General features: G+C 36.7%; 1 protein-coding gene across 2 annotated transcripts; it reads left to right on the top strand.

Annotated features, from left to right (window-relative positions):
• Window positions 1–1785: 1785 nt before the first annotated feature.
• Window positions 1786–13322, top strand: fpgs (folylpolyglutamate synthase). 2 transcript variants are annotated; one of them, XM_060890806.1, is made up of 15 exons: window positions 1787–2319; window positions 2963–3091; window positions 3343–3396; window positions 3638–3702; window positions 4210–4324; window positions 4761–4838; window positions 5735–5796; window positions 6883–6985; window positions 7100–7177; window positions 8536–8674; window positions 9368–9448; window positions 9616–9766; window positions 10074–10149; window positions 11125–11191; window positions 11287–13322. In XM_060890806.1, exons 1-15 carry the CDS (start codon window positions 2173–2175, stop codon window positions 11670–11672), a joined length of 1731 nt encoding a protein of 576 aa, XP_060746789.1. In that variant the 5' UTR covers window positions 1787–2172; the 3' UTR covers window positions 11673–13322. The 2 variants fall into 2 exon arrangements, with proteins under 2 accessions (XP_060746790.1, XP_060746789.1); XM_060890807.1 differs by lacking the exon at window positions 9368–9448 and having other exon boundaries at window positions 1786–2319.
• The last annotated feature ends 1160 nt before the right edge of the window (window positions 13323–14482 follow it).

Genomic DNA, 14482 nt, shown 5'->3' with positions numbered 1-14482 from the left:
GTCTGTTATCCTTTTCTAATTATGCCTGCAGTTTTAACGAAATTCAGTCTCTGCTCAGTTATGCGTCGGAGGTGACCAGCTGGTTGGTTTTGGTGCTCATGCGAAGAGTACGTGGCAGGAGATTTGGAACAACAGGGCTGATGGTTATGCATCCTTTATATTGTGGGCAACTTGTGTCCCGGGGACACGGATGTACAAGCTGCAGCAATACCTGCGTAATCAGATGCAGTCTGCCCGTCCGCAGCTTCTAAGCCAACGGGTCAGTTGTTTATTTTTTGCTTCTGTGAAGGAATTGTTTGCCGTTGTGTCCAGTAGTATGAATAACATCATAGCTTGTTTTACATGCACACTATACTTTAATTAATACAGAGGTATAATTTAAGAAATCCGAGTACACTGAAAATGTTGTCTTTCACCAACAGAAATGGATGATGACGACGAGTTAGAGAGTGCGATGCTGAACATCTCCCCCTCCAAGCTACAGTTGCGGTGTAAGTATTTCTTTCTGTACTGATTGCATGTAATGAATTGATTGTGTTCCAAATGGATTTTCATTTTGTCAAACGTCTTAAAAATATGCTGTATATTTAATGTGTTGTGTGCTTATCACTAGCTTCACGACCACTGTCATCAACATCATCATCCTCAGCTGCTGAACTGAGACTGTCTGCGGGACCAGGAAAAGGTTTTTACACATCAGGCTCAGCACTGGAGCACAGTTCTGTTGAATTGTGATATGAAATGCTCTCCAAGTCTGAATAAAAAGCCTTTCTTATTTTTTCACTGTTTTGGCCATGTTCTGGCCTTGTTCCACTAACAAATGTCTGTGCCGTTGGAATGGATGGAATGAGATGGAAAGACAGAGATGGGTGGCAGAAAGGAGAAAATAAAAATAAATGTAAATTTTCTTTCACCTGCAGTAAACTTTTGTAAATATATTTTCTCTTTATTTAAATGTGTATTAATTTAATTAGTCTTTAATGTTGCATTAATACGTATATATGTTACGTGTGTTTTTCTTACGTGTGTTATTTCTATTGTGTTTTACTCCTTTAAAGTGTTTAGAATGCCAAATAAACATAATGTTTTACACTTATTTCTTTGATGTAGTGTGTCTCACTTTACAGAATTCGTTATATATTATTCAGAAATGTGTTAAATATATGTATTTGTGTTTATAGTTCACAAATTAGTGTGCAGAATATTTTTTAAAGTTGCACTGAGTGGGATTCGAACCGATGTCTAGACAAACATTTTAATTCATAAAAATTGACCGTGACGTACATTTAGCATCTGGGAGAGCAGCAAAAATGCTTCAATTTGATTGGCTGGCACTCTGTTCCAAATATACACTTCTTGCCTCCGCGTACAACTGACCAATTGTGTCCACAAACGGTCCACACCCAATTGTGTCCACAAACGGTCCACAAATGAATGAGGTGTTTAAACGTCGCTTCCCCTTTAAAAAAGGGGAGGAGACCGAAAGAAACTGGGTTTACCGAAGAAAACCAGGTTCCCGACCAGGTTAGGTTCACAGAGTAAGTTACTATGGTAACTGACTCTGAGTATAAGTTACCTCACTTTCAGAAACGGGCTTGACTTAACCTGCTTTCTCGGGTTTAACATACCTCCCTTTCTGAAACGGAAAACCCAGAGTTTCCCTCATTTCAGGGTTAACTTACTCAGAGTTTTCACTTAACCTGCTTTCTGAAACAGGCCCCAGGCCAATAGGTAGCGGTGTTGGGCTTGATGTTTATGAGACGCGATAAAGCTGTAGAAGTAAAAACTACTGGTGAAGTAGCAATGCACGTCAGACGCGGACCGTTTTAAATACTATACTATTAGATATTAAGCTGTTAATTAAAAGTTGCGTGTTCGTCGATGTAAATAACAAATGTGTAAATATTTATAGCAACCGCGCTGCACATGATAGTTAACTTTTCTTGACAACTAAATTTGCAAATGCTGTGACATTCATTACACGTGTGCAAAATTATCTTTATCAGTGATATTTACAACAAAAGAATGTAACCTTGAGGTCTAGGTTCTGTTTTTGTTGTTTTTGTTGACGGAGGCGTGGCATGACGTCAGCAGCCGTTACTGACAGGAGGAAGTCCCTCCCAAATTTGGTCATTTTTATCACACCTTCCTGCGCTCACGCGGCCGTTCGTAATGACGGCGTTATTGGTGCGCGCGCGAGGGCAACTAACCGCGTTTCGATGTTTCCAGCAGAGTGCAAAGTGGCGGAATATCACGGAAATACCCCTGAGGTTGTCCAGCACTAAAGCCGCCCCGAGCTGCCGAAGAATGGATTATCAGGTGAGTCGTTCTTTGGAGATAAATGGCATCGATGAGTTTAGTAAAATAAGAAGGTTTAAACAGCGCGTGGGTCGATTCCTGAAGTTAGTAAACAATCCTGTTAGTAAACAATCCGTTTATTAAAATCCGCGCACGAGAAATCTCAAAGCATAAATGCGGCAATGTTGCATCAGCCAAGAATCACGGCAACATTCTGAGCAGCATGTTGCACTGAACGACGAGCAGAAACTTCAGGACACGTTTCAGTCCTGACTGAATAAAATAATTCGAAGCGCTTCTCGTGTTTTTCCTCACAGCCACGTGCGTGTCCGTGCTGCTAAACTGGCTGAGAAATGAGAAATAACTTAAAACCTCTAAAAACTTTCAAACCAAACAAGTATTGGCCAGTACATCGAGACAGCTTTATCTGATTAAAAATAAACTGCTGGTCCTGTATGGCAGGTTGTAACAGCAACGTTTAGATTTTGACATTTAAATGATTAGAATAGATCAGAGTAAAAGTTTGAGATTTACAGTTTTTTTCTTTTTTAAAGTGAAGGTCTTTTATACATTTTATGTACATGTATCATTATTTGGAGGGTGTGATGTTTAGATGATGTACCATGATGCAGTTTTCTCCTCGTTTTTGCTTGTCCTTCTGAAGGATGCCATTTGCACCCTGAACACTCTACAGACCAATGCGAGTGCACTGGAGCAGGTGCGCAGAGAGCGGGCTCACCCACAAGTCCAGCTGCAGGCCATGAGAAGCTTCTTGCAGCGTTCAGGCCTTGCGGTATAGTGCACTCAACACACCTCATATCACATCTCTGATCATACAGACATTCTGTCATAACTGTTAAGCAGTGCATTGCAACAGTCAACATGCACGCTCATTTCAATACTTCATTGCACGTGTGCTTATGTTCCATAAATCTTACACAATTATAGTTCATTTTGAACACCACGTCACAAGTGCTTGTGAAATGAAAAGGTTCTTCTATAGACACATTCTCGTATTAAAATTGCTTTTTATCTTTTTTCCAGGTGGAAGAACTTGATCATCTTAATGTCATACATGTAACTGGAACAAAGGGAAAGGTAAACTGGTTGTGCACATGTTTTCTTTTTCATCAATTTATTTGTTTAATTTTTTGACCCTAGCCAGTATCATTGTAGTATTCCTAATAAAGTGCTCATTGAGTGTCTTCACACTGTGATGAGTGAATTGTGGTTGTGATGAATTGAATGTATCTTACTTTATAGCAGGCACAAGAAATGTCTGGTAAAATATAGAAAGTCTGTGGTAAATTATTGACCAATATAATTGTTGTCTTGTCAGGGTTCAACATGTGCCTTCACAGAGAAAATTCTGAGGAGCTATGGCTTCCGCACTGGATTTTACAGGTATCCCAATTTGGAAAGCATGTGTGAATCTGGTGCATTTGTGTTCACCAAGTTGTGTTTTAAATTGAAAATTCTTTATAGTGATTGTTTGATTAGGTAATTGTGAGGATGAGATTTATGATCTTTCAGTTTGTTGGCTGACTGCAGTCAGCAGATGGTATTGCTGTAACATTTGAGTGATTGTGTGAGTGTGTGTCTGTTTGCTAAGGCCAGTTTATAAGTTTAGAGCACAGTTGTGCAATACAACTCTTTGTAACTCCAATGAACTTCAGACTCATTTGAACAACACCAGTTCACATGTGTATATGGGCATGTGATTTTATGTTAAATTGAGTGTGAGGAGATATGTTTGTCAAAACATTAATGGAAATCCACAGTGTGTTCATTTAGCTTAAGTAATCAACGTTCTGAAGTGGAATACAACGAGAACATCTGGTTTTATTTTTTGTAAGTTTTCGGATGTGTATTTGTGTATTTGATTGATGGTATGTATTTGTCCCATTTCAGCTCACCACACCTAGTACAGGTCAGGGAGAGGATCCGTGTGAATGGCTGCCCCATTGGAAGAGACCTTTTCACCAAATACTTTTGGCAAGTGTACAGCCGGCTGGAGGAAACTAAGGTGTGTGCATGTGTGTTCATAACTTGATGATGGGGCTAATTGACACCAAAAGAATAAAACTATCTGATGGTATTGACCATGTGAGGATATTTGTCTGGTCCCCACAAGGACACCCCAAAACCTACCTTGTGGTTTCTGTAGTTAAATTTAAGTTTAGTATTAGGCATTGAATTGACTATCTACAGCAATCAAATTTGGACGACATTATGAGGATAGAAAGACTTGTATGTGGGTTTCTCTCACTCTCGCATAAGAAATCCCTTGCTCTTGCTTGCTTCATTCACAACAGAAGGTCTCCTATTTTTATCAATTAAAACAGACAGCACATGGAACGCACAGCAGGATTTACACATGCAAACACACACACACAGGCAAAAAGGTATAATTTGTAATACAAACCTGACTAATTTTATCTTGTTACCTGTTGATCTTTTAGGATGCACACAATGGCAGTATGCCAGCGTATTTCCGCTTTCTGACTATCCTTGCCTTCCACGTCTTTCTGCAGGAGAAGGTATGTGACCTCATAGCCCATGTTACTTCAGCAATCATATTGCTGTCTACCTTACTAGGTTATCTTTGTGATAAGTTCGTTTTGTTTTGATCAGAATTATTGGAACAGTATAAAAATGACTGGTGAACAACTAAAAGCATTGACTTTGGCTTTTTCTGCTATCTAATAACTAAAATTGTTTCATCATTATCTGTAGTCATGTAGCATAATGATAACAGTGACTCTCATAGTAAACCACTATATGTATATGTAGAGTTTATTAAATATTTTGATCAAGTCTGAATTAGAATTAAGAGTATTTTTCTTTTTATCCTCCTTGCTTTCCCATATTTCCAGGCTCAGGCTCATATAAGCAGGCTCAGAAGGGAACCTATTCTCATTTGGGTGACACTGGACAGTAAATAATGTAAATGTAACTAATGTAATTTCTACAACAGTTTGTAGTCAAGTGGAATTGTGCAACTGAGTTTCTGAGGGACTAATAGTTCAGAGAAAAATTTGAGTTCATTAAACTTAACACTGATTTCTTCCAGCTGAAGTCTTCAAATGTTTATTGATGAAGACTGAGCACAAAGCTGACCGACGCAATAGCAGTTCATGATAGTCTCTGAGTGGGTCTATCTACAATAGCAGTTCATGATAGTCTCTGAGTGGGTCTATCTCTTTTATTCTAACAAAATGCTTTAACATTTAAAATTAAAGTAAGTAAAAGGAAAAATGGGTTGGTCAAAGTTTTGTGCCCGGACAGCATTTGCATTCCTTATATTGCAATATGCTGGATAGTCTTAGTCACAAGACTGACCACTGACCAGATATTTTGCCTCGCAAACATGACCGTTGTCTTTCACTGTGTGCATAGATAAACATTAATCTGATCATGTGTTTGTGTTGTGAAGGTGGACGTAGCAATCATCGAGGTGGGAATAGGTGGTGCCTATGACTGCACTAACATAATTAGGTAAGAAAATATTCAGTTTAGTGTTTTCAAAATAATTTTATTTATTTATGTCTGTCCCAGTTGTGTGTGTGAATGTGGGTATGATGTCTTTCCCCACAGTTGTAGCATTTCCGATTTGATCCTTCACTGTCTCTGCAGTTACTGCACGGCTCATTTGGCTCATTTATGCTAGCCTTAATTCCCATCAATCAATTACTGATTTTAATCCAGTCAAAATTCTTTGTTCTAGGTTTCAAATCATTTGCTTTTACAGTTTTGAATCACAGACTTTATCTTATAAAGTCATACTAAATAACAAATGTACAGTGTAATGACTGGTCATATGCAGATATGTGAAATAACCTGTATTTTTTGCTTCATCGCTCTCATTTCTTGACAGTTTTCTTTTGTCTTTTAATTGGTTGCACTTTATGTTGTTATATTTTTATTTTAGCCCTAATTTCTGTGTTGTCTTGTGTAGCTTTAGTCTTTATTTGGATTCTGGAGGAATGTCGTTTCATTTCACTGTGTACTGCATCAGCTATATTTGGTCAAAATGACAATGACAATAAAATCTTCTTCACTTGACTTCCATTAGTCATCAAAAAATAAACTATCTTGAACCATTTTTAAAAAAACATGATAAAAAAGGATCTAATTTTATTCTGGACCATAAAACATGCATATGTCAATAATTAAATAATTAATCATTTTTTTTGCAAACCCCAGTGATATTAAGACACTTGTCAGTGTGATTTTTAAAATGAAGTCATTCATATTCATTAAAACACTGAAATTAGGTAAGGTCAATAATAAATCTTAATATTGCAGTGAATCGTGTGCGGAAATATACACACATGGAGCTAAATACTACAAAAAGCCTACTAAAATTTGACTGAAATTATTGAGAGTAACAAAAAATGTTCTGAGAAGTTACTCAGGTAAATAGATATGCATGGTGTTCTTTGATAAAAGCTATTAATTTGGTCTATCGGCATATCGAATGTGAAAGAAGGTAAACTGCTTAATAAAGCAGACATTCCAGTCAAACATAGGGCTTGTATTGCATGACACGAAACATCAAAACTTAATCTATTAATCCTGCAGGAGGCCGTGGGTTTGTGGCATTTCCTCATTGGGCATTGACCACACCAGCATTCTTGGGGATACAATTGAGAAGATTGCCTGGCAGAAGGGAGGAATATTTAAGGTGCATTTATGTGCCGCATTTAAGAGTAATTGTCATTAGAATTTATTTGGTATGATGTGTTTTTATATATAACATAATATATATATATATTATATTCTTTTCCCCTGGTCACAGCCTGGGGTTCCAGCCTTCATTGCGAAACAACCAGAGGGACCAATGGCTGTCCTTCAGGAGAGAGCAGAAGAGATTGGGGTGAGAAGCAAAGATTAACACACACCCCTAAATCAAAAACCATGCACACTGTTCATGCAGCAACTGGGGTCTTCTTCAGAGAAATAAAAGCTTACCACTCACTCTGTACAAACAGTTTTTGAAGAATTGAAATTTTTTTTGAACAGTTTTTGAATAGCCATTGAACATAGACCGCTTGTCACACCTAAAAACATGTTGTGTGCAGGTGTGTGTGGAGGGTTCTTTTTTAAATATTTCATACTGTAGTTTTTACTTAAATGGGGAAAGGACTGCAATGAAAATGATGGTTATGAAAATACCACTTTTAAGTTGAGGGAAATTGACCAAAACACTGTGGAACCTTTGACCAAAACACTGTGAAACGTGTTCAGGGTGCAAAGGCAGCTTTTTCCAAACACAATTATTTCATGCATGTATTGGTTCCAATAGCTCTGCACAAGCTTGCAGTGCCATCTAGTGGCTGTGTCATGGACACCATTGCATTTCCAACTATTTAAATAAGTTTGGCAGTATAATCTACGGTGGCCGAGAAGTGCAAAATTAACAAATCCGAAAACACAATGACAAGTCAGACAACCCGGAAACGGTAGGTATCGTTTGTGAATGGAAACTTACCGATCATCGGACGAGACACCTGTCATTCACCTGTATATCTTGAATAACAGGTGTTTTGTTTAATGATCGGTAAGTTTCCAATCACAAACTAGTAAAATAGTAAAATAAAGATCTGTGTAGAGTAAAGTAAAGAAGGGAGACCATTTGTTTATCATTCTTAACATAAGTAGACATCAGCTTTGTACATACAGTAGCAACTGTTTTGATTGAATACTGTTTGTGTTTATAAAACTGATAAAAGTTGTCAGGCAGAATTGAGTAATTGTAATTATTAGCATTTTTGTGGCCAAGAGTAAAATATTCGTTTAGGAAAACATCAGACTATGATTTAGCTCCATTTAGGATATTGAATTGTGACATATAAAAGATTTAATCTCTGTGGTATATTAGTATCATAAACTATTTTGCCTGTTAGCTGTCAGACAAATAAATAAACGATTCTTTATTTGCGTTTATTTCCATATTTATCACAAATTTAATAAACTTTAATTAAATATTCTGTTTATTTAATCACCAGTCTTTATTCTGAAGTATGTGACTGCTCCTCAGGGAGGGCTGGTGTATTCCTTATTTTTATTTGTTTTTCATTTTTTTATTGTTTTTAGCTGATCAATTGCTAAGGATAAAAATCTATTTTTCTTCAATTGTGTTATTGATATTGCAGTTGTATTACTGTTTGGTTAATGCAATTCCTCTGAAGTAAAAATAAACCATCATTCTCTGGTGGGTGGGTGTGTCTGTAGTGCCCATTGTTTTTGTGCCCTGAGCTGGATCAGTACAAGAGCTCTGTGAATTTGGGTTTGGCCGGACAGCACCAATACTCCAACGCCTCACTTGCTTTACAGCTCACACACTGCTGGCTTCAGAGGCGCTGCAACGGAGGTTAGTGTCTCTGTGTACCTGTACCTCTACAAGATGTCTCAATATGAATAGTGAAAAACATAATAGCATTAGAGAAAGTAAGTGCTTGAACTTTTGTTGGATCTAACTATTGTGTGTGGGGTTTTCGGTTGACAAAATAAATGGTGAGAGGAATATTAGTTTCGAAGTGCTTTCTGATATTAACGAAGTTTTAATAAGTTAATATAGATAAATTCATCACAGTAACATTCATTCATTCATTCATTTTCTACCGCTTATCCGAACTACCTCGGGTCACGGGGAGCCTGTGCCTATCTCAGGCGTCATCACAATAACATGTCTTTTGTAAAATCTAAAACAAAAAGGTGATTTAAGTTTATGTTAAGTGATGTTAATTCTGATTTCTTTCTTATAAATACATAAACACGCCTGCCATTGGAAAGTTTCTAAAGCATGTGTGATTTTTCCTGTAAATACAGCTTTTATTGATGATGAGATTTAAAAAAAAATAAATAGGATAAATTATTACCATTGGAGTATTCCTGCTGTAAATGTTAATGTTTCTGTTGTGTTTAGTCCTGCACTGGTTGATTATTTTTGTGATAATAGGTGATCCTGGTGCTTTTTAGTTATATTGTGCTGACTCAGTAGTATACAGATCCGAATGAGCTTTTTTTGTTATGGATGACTGGTATTCTTTCTCTTTTTTAAAAGATCCAGCAGTTACTTCTGTGTCAGGTTTTACTGGCCTCTGTACGGCTTTCATTTTTGAACCAAGTCCTCAAATGCTGAAAGGTGAGAATAGAAATATATGAATAGACTTATTTGTGTACTCTTAAATCATCTTGTAAACAGTGTTTCACCCAGACATTTAGAAAAAGCTTTATGTCTTTGACTTTGGGTGCCATTATATATAAACAATGTACTTACAGTTGATTTTCTGTGTGTGTGTGTGTGTGTAGGCCTGGCTGAGACTGAATGGCTGGGCAGGAATCAGACCCTGAAGCGTGGCAGTGTCACATACTTCCTGGATGGAGCTCACACCACACGCAGCATGCAGGCATGTGTTAACTGGTTCAGCACGGTGGCTGCCCAACACGAGAAAAATGCTGTGTATGTTACCTTTTTTATTGTATTTTTAATTTTCTGATATCTTTATTGCCATTGTGGAGGAAACAGTATAATAATGAATGGACTAAAATTAAATGCTCTGCAACTTACACATGCAACTTGTGAAAGAATATTGAAGTATGTGAGCACTGGTATTACATTGACATAAATTGTGAAATGCATTTAATTAATGAAATATTTAAAAGGAATGGTTTCTAATTTAATAGTTTTAATTAGCTATTAGTAATTCTGTCCTTTTTGTGGTTGTGTAAATGTGTGTGCGTACGTGCGCGTGTGATTTCACGTGTAGGGGTTCAGTGGTACGAGTGCTGCTGTTTAATGCTACTGGAGAACGAGATTGTGGTGCTATGCTCAAGCTGCTTGTGGTAAGACTCCAGTACAACTGCCATTTAATACTGAGTTTGAGGTACAGTCCCCTCTGAAAATATTGGAATGGCAAGGCCATATACACATTGAATATATTTTGAGAAGTTTGAGATCAAAAGCTAAACATGAGATGATGGATCACAATTTCAACTTTAATTTCCACCCCTTTTACAAGTGATCAATAAAATTATGCAATAGACAGTGGCCCAGATTTTAGTTTAAACCTAGACTTTAGTTTTAAACCGTAAATAGCTCTGAAATGGTTCAAGCAATGATAACAGCAGTTGTTAGTGACACACATTGTGAGTTGTAAAAATAATAAACAACCAAACCAACAGTATGTGACCTGCACGAACAACATTGACATGGGGGGCTGAAGGTATCACTATCCACTATTTGGAAAAGATTGGAAGAATACATATAAAGGCTAAATACTGTAAAAAGACTCCAATTTGACTTTCCTATTGTTACTAAAAAGGAGTGGTTTGCATATTATGGCATTGGCATTTATATATTTGTCCTCAGTGTCTTGCCCTGTGCAGTACCAATACTTTGGGAGAGTATTGGGACTGCACAGAGCAAGACAGTGAGGACAAATATATATATATATATATATATATATATATATATATATATAGATATAGATATAGATATAGATATAGATATTGATAGATATAGATATTGATAGATAGAGATATTGATATATAGAGATATAGATATATAGAGATATAGAGATATATAGATAGATATAGATATATATATATATATATAGATATACTGTAGATATATAGATAGATAGATAGATAGATAGATAGATAATTGTAAACCCTTTATCATAAAATGATCCAACTTTATCTGTTTATCTGATCTGGACAGTGGAGGAGCTTGACATTATAAACAAGCCACTGAATTCTTAGAACACCGACAATAATACAATATTGATTACTACTACTTGTATTTTTGTTATTTTGCAGCCGTGTCAATTTGACTTTGCTGTTTTCTGTCCTAACATCACTGAAGCCATTTCTGACTGCAATGCAGGTCAGTAGACACAACATTTTACAATTTGTATTTCTTTTGGGTTGAATATCTGCTCAACTTTAATCCCATTTCTGTCCATTTATTTATTTATGCAGACCAACAGAACTTCAACGTGTCAGTAGAGCACATGCTTATGCGTTGCCTGGACAATCAGCAGAGCTGGCGCATTCTCAGTGGTATCGAGGAAGAGGGGCCAGAATCAGAGTTTCTATTTGGGGGTGGTGTTCATCTGCCTCGGAGAGAGGAGAGACGTGGTGCCTCACTGGTTTTCCCCTGTATCTTGAGTGCTCTTCAGTGGATCACACAGGGACGTGACCCACTTGTATCCAGTTCCACCAAACACATCATGCCTGTCAAAGCTAGTGTCAATGCTAAAGCAGTGCCACTAAGAGAGGCTGCTAATGTACATGTCCTAATCACGGGTAGCTTGCACCTGGTAGGAGGAACCCTAAAACACCTGGTACCTGCTCTGTCATCCTAACACAGTATTTTGTTTGTGTATGTCACCGGGTATAGTGTGTGTCCAATTTATTTTTGCACACTCACTGTATATGAAAATTGGTGCAGCTGAATTAATCTTAATTTAATCTTGAGAAATTTCTGAATATTGCTGCTAAGTACAAAGCAGGAGACTAAAGCACTTACCTTTTTCATCAACTGTGCCTTCCTTCTGTAGGGAAAGTTCACAGAGCCTATTTAAACACAGTTTAACCCTAGTCTTACGCCCCTATCAGTTGTCTTAAATATCGAAGTATTTTACTGTGGAACTGAGATTAATATGTTCAGGATACCAGGATGCTGGGATCATGTATATTAACACTGAATATAATGAAAGGAATGCAGCCAAAACTGCATACTTGATGCTGTCAAATGTGCAATATTCCTTGTTTGTGCATTATTTTCATATACTGCATTGTTCCCAGTTTACACTGTTTTGATATACTATTTGGTTTGTGATGTGATGGACATGATTTAAATGATTGGATTAGATGATGGCCAGCCAAATCCAAAGCTAACTTCTCTTTGGTGCATTTGCTCTGCATAAAGTATTGTCTTACACTTAAGTTAGAATTCCTTGGGCTACACACAAATTATGTAACTAACTGTGAATGTACTTGGTTGCCATTTAATTAGTAAGTAAAAAATATTAGATAATGTAAACATTAAAGAAGATTCCAATTTTCCTTACAAAAAACCATCTGAGAAACTTGAGCTTTTTTGTATAAGAAAACATAATGTTCTAGAATTATTTTTAAGAATATTATTGTTGTTGTAAAAGTATTCTTAAAAAATAATTTGCCTCAATTCCTAAAAATATTTGGAATATATGCTGTTTTGGCCTCAATAAAAATAATTATTATTTTTTATTTGCTCTCAAATTAAATGATTGATCTTTATCAAGGTCTTTGTTCCCTGGGGTATAATTAGCTGGTGGGTTTTACACTTACCTCAGGGAAATAAAACATGAAAAAAGATTTGTTGATCCTGTAATGGATATTAAAAATAAATCTAAAAATGGAATTAAACTAAACTACAACAGTTCTGCATATGCCAGTACCTAGTAACTACCACAAGAGGTCCAAGGAAGGACATCATGTGATGGTGTTATTGAGGCTCAAGCAACATGCAATAGATGGACATGTTTGCAGCAAACGTGACTAGGGAGCAGTGGAAGAAGGTGGATAGCCATGTGTGTGAGAGTCAACTGTGGAAGCGATGGCATCAGAATGTGAATGTGAAGCTGGCAGAATCAGTGAGATGCTCTAGCCGATGTTCTGCTGGGAAACCTTAGTCTTGGCATTAATGTGGAAGTTACTTTAACATGTACCACCAAATTTACCATGGTTTCAGACCAAATACATGAGCTTTTCATTGCCATATTTCTAAATGGCAGTGTCCTCTTTCAGCAGGATAATGCACCCTGCCATACTGCAAAAACTGTTCAGGATTACTTTTATGAACAGCAAACCTGCAGGGCTTGAAGGCGTTGGGTCTAATGTCTACCACAGTTTATCTTCAAAAGTCTTGCCCCATTAGGCATGTGGTTTAATGTTATGGCTGATATATATTTGTCTGTGTGCTCTTATATCTGTGTGCTCTTGTATCTCATAAAAATGTGTTTTGCAAACTGCCCTGACATTCAGTTTTTACTGACCCCGAGACATTAATTCTAAATTTTCTTTGGTTAATGGCATTACCCATGAGATTAGAACTGGATCTATGTCCCCATTGTTGAAATACTAGTAAATAAACATACCTTGCACACATATTTCACAACTTAAAAGAGTTTTATGTGGGCTTTATTAACGTCTGGATTTATCTTCCTTATTTTCCCACTTAACTGCTTTAGCTAAACTGTATCTTATATTTGATCTATAATCCGGGGCACCTTTAATGTAGGAGTAATAATTAAATATCAATATGGCATTAGTTTTACTAATTAGTTTTTGGTACTCCTAAAAATGTTATCTTGTCACAGTGATTAATATAAAGTTAAAGACAAGGATTTGACCTAGTAATAGATTAGTGCCCTTTTAGACAGAACTCTAAATCACTTATTCAGAGGAAAAACATTTAGTCTAGTCTAGATTAAAATCTAAGATTGTTACTCCTTGATTAAATAAGGTTTTAAATTAAACTCTGAAACTCAGAGCTAGATGAAATTTAAAGACAGCATTTCTTTTCTCAAAAAATAGGTTATGAAGGGTGTAAACTTTGACTCATATTTACAGTTGGTTCTTTATCTACTTATACTTATTGTGATTAAAATGAAGGAAAATGTCATATAGCTAGCAAATAATAGCTCATGAAACAGTGCTAATTTTGTCCAACTATTGTTTAGTATTTTCTATATTAATGAATTACACTGTATTTGCTCATTTGAGCTGCCACTGCAGCATCTTAAGTTGCACTTACATTGTATCATGTGTCCTTCACTTGTCTGGGTGGATAAGAGGTGGAAACACCACCCGATTTGCCTTATCTATTGCACATCTATTGCAAGATAGTGACCCCAATAAGGCTCAAAACATGCACAATGGGTGTGACTGAATCTTGTCTACTTATGTATAGAGTCATTAGATGTATTTTAATATGAATACAGTGATACCGCGAGATACGAGTGCTTTGACATACAAATTTTTTGAGATACAGTACGAGCAAATTTTTGAGATACGAGCAGCCGCCGCCGCCAAAACAAGGATGTGTGCAAAACCACGTGTGCTCTGTTTCCCCCGCCTCAGCTTCCCGCGTCTCACTCAGTGGGTCTATTCTGTTTGATAGTTGCTGATC

This window comes from Tachysurus vachellii, chromosome 17 (genome assembly GCF_030014155.1).
Source record: "Tachysurus vachellii isolate PV-2020 chromosome 17, HZAU_Pvac_v1, whole genome shotgun sequence".
Classification (NCBI taxonomy): Eukaryota; Metazoa; Chordata; class Actinopteri; order Siluriformes; family Bagridae; genus Tachysurus; species Tachysurus vachellii.
Note: the sequence above shows the minus strand (reverse complement) of the source record. Positions and strands in the feature narration are given on the sequence as shown.

What these genes read in the sequence shown, in the direction of transcription:
- fpgs (XM_060890806.1), top strand. Translation starts at nt 2,173, where the DNA reads ATGACGGCGTTATTGGTGCGCGCGCGAGGGCAACTAACCGCGTTTCGA. An exon ending in TTCCGCACTGGATTTTACAG is followed by an intron (nt 3,703 to 4,209) that starts GTATCCCAATTT and finishes GTCCCATTTCAG; the next exon opens with CTCACCACACCTAGTACAGG. An exon ending in AGAGAGCAGAAGAGATTGGG is followed by an intron (nt 7,178 to 8,535) that starts GTGAGAAGCAAA and finishes GTGTGTCTGTAG; the next exon opens with TGCCCATTGTTTTTGTGCCC.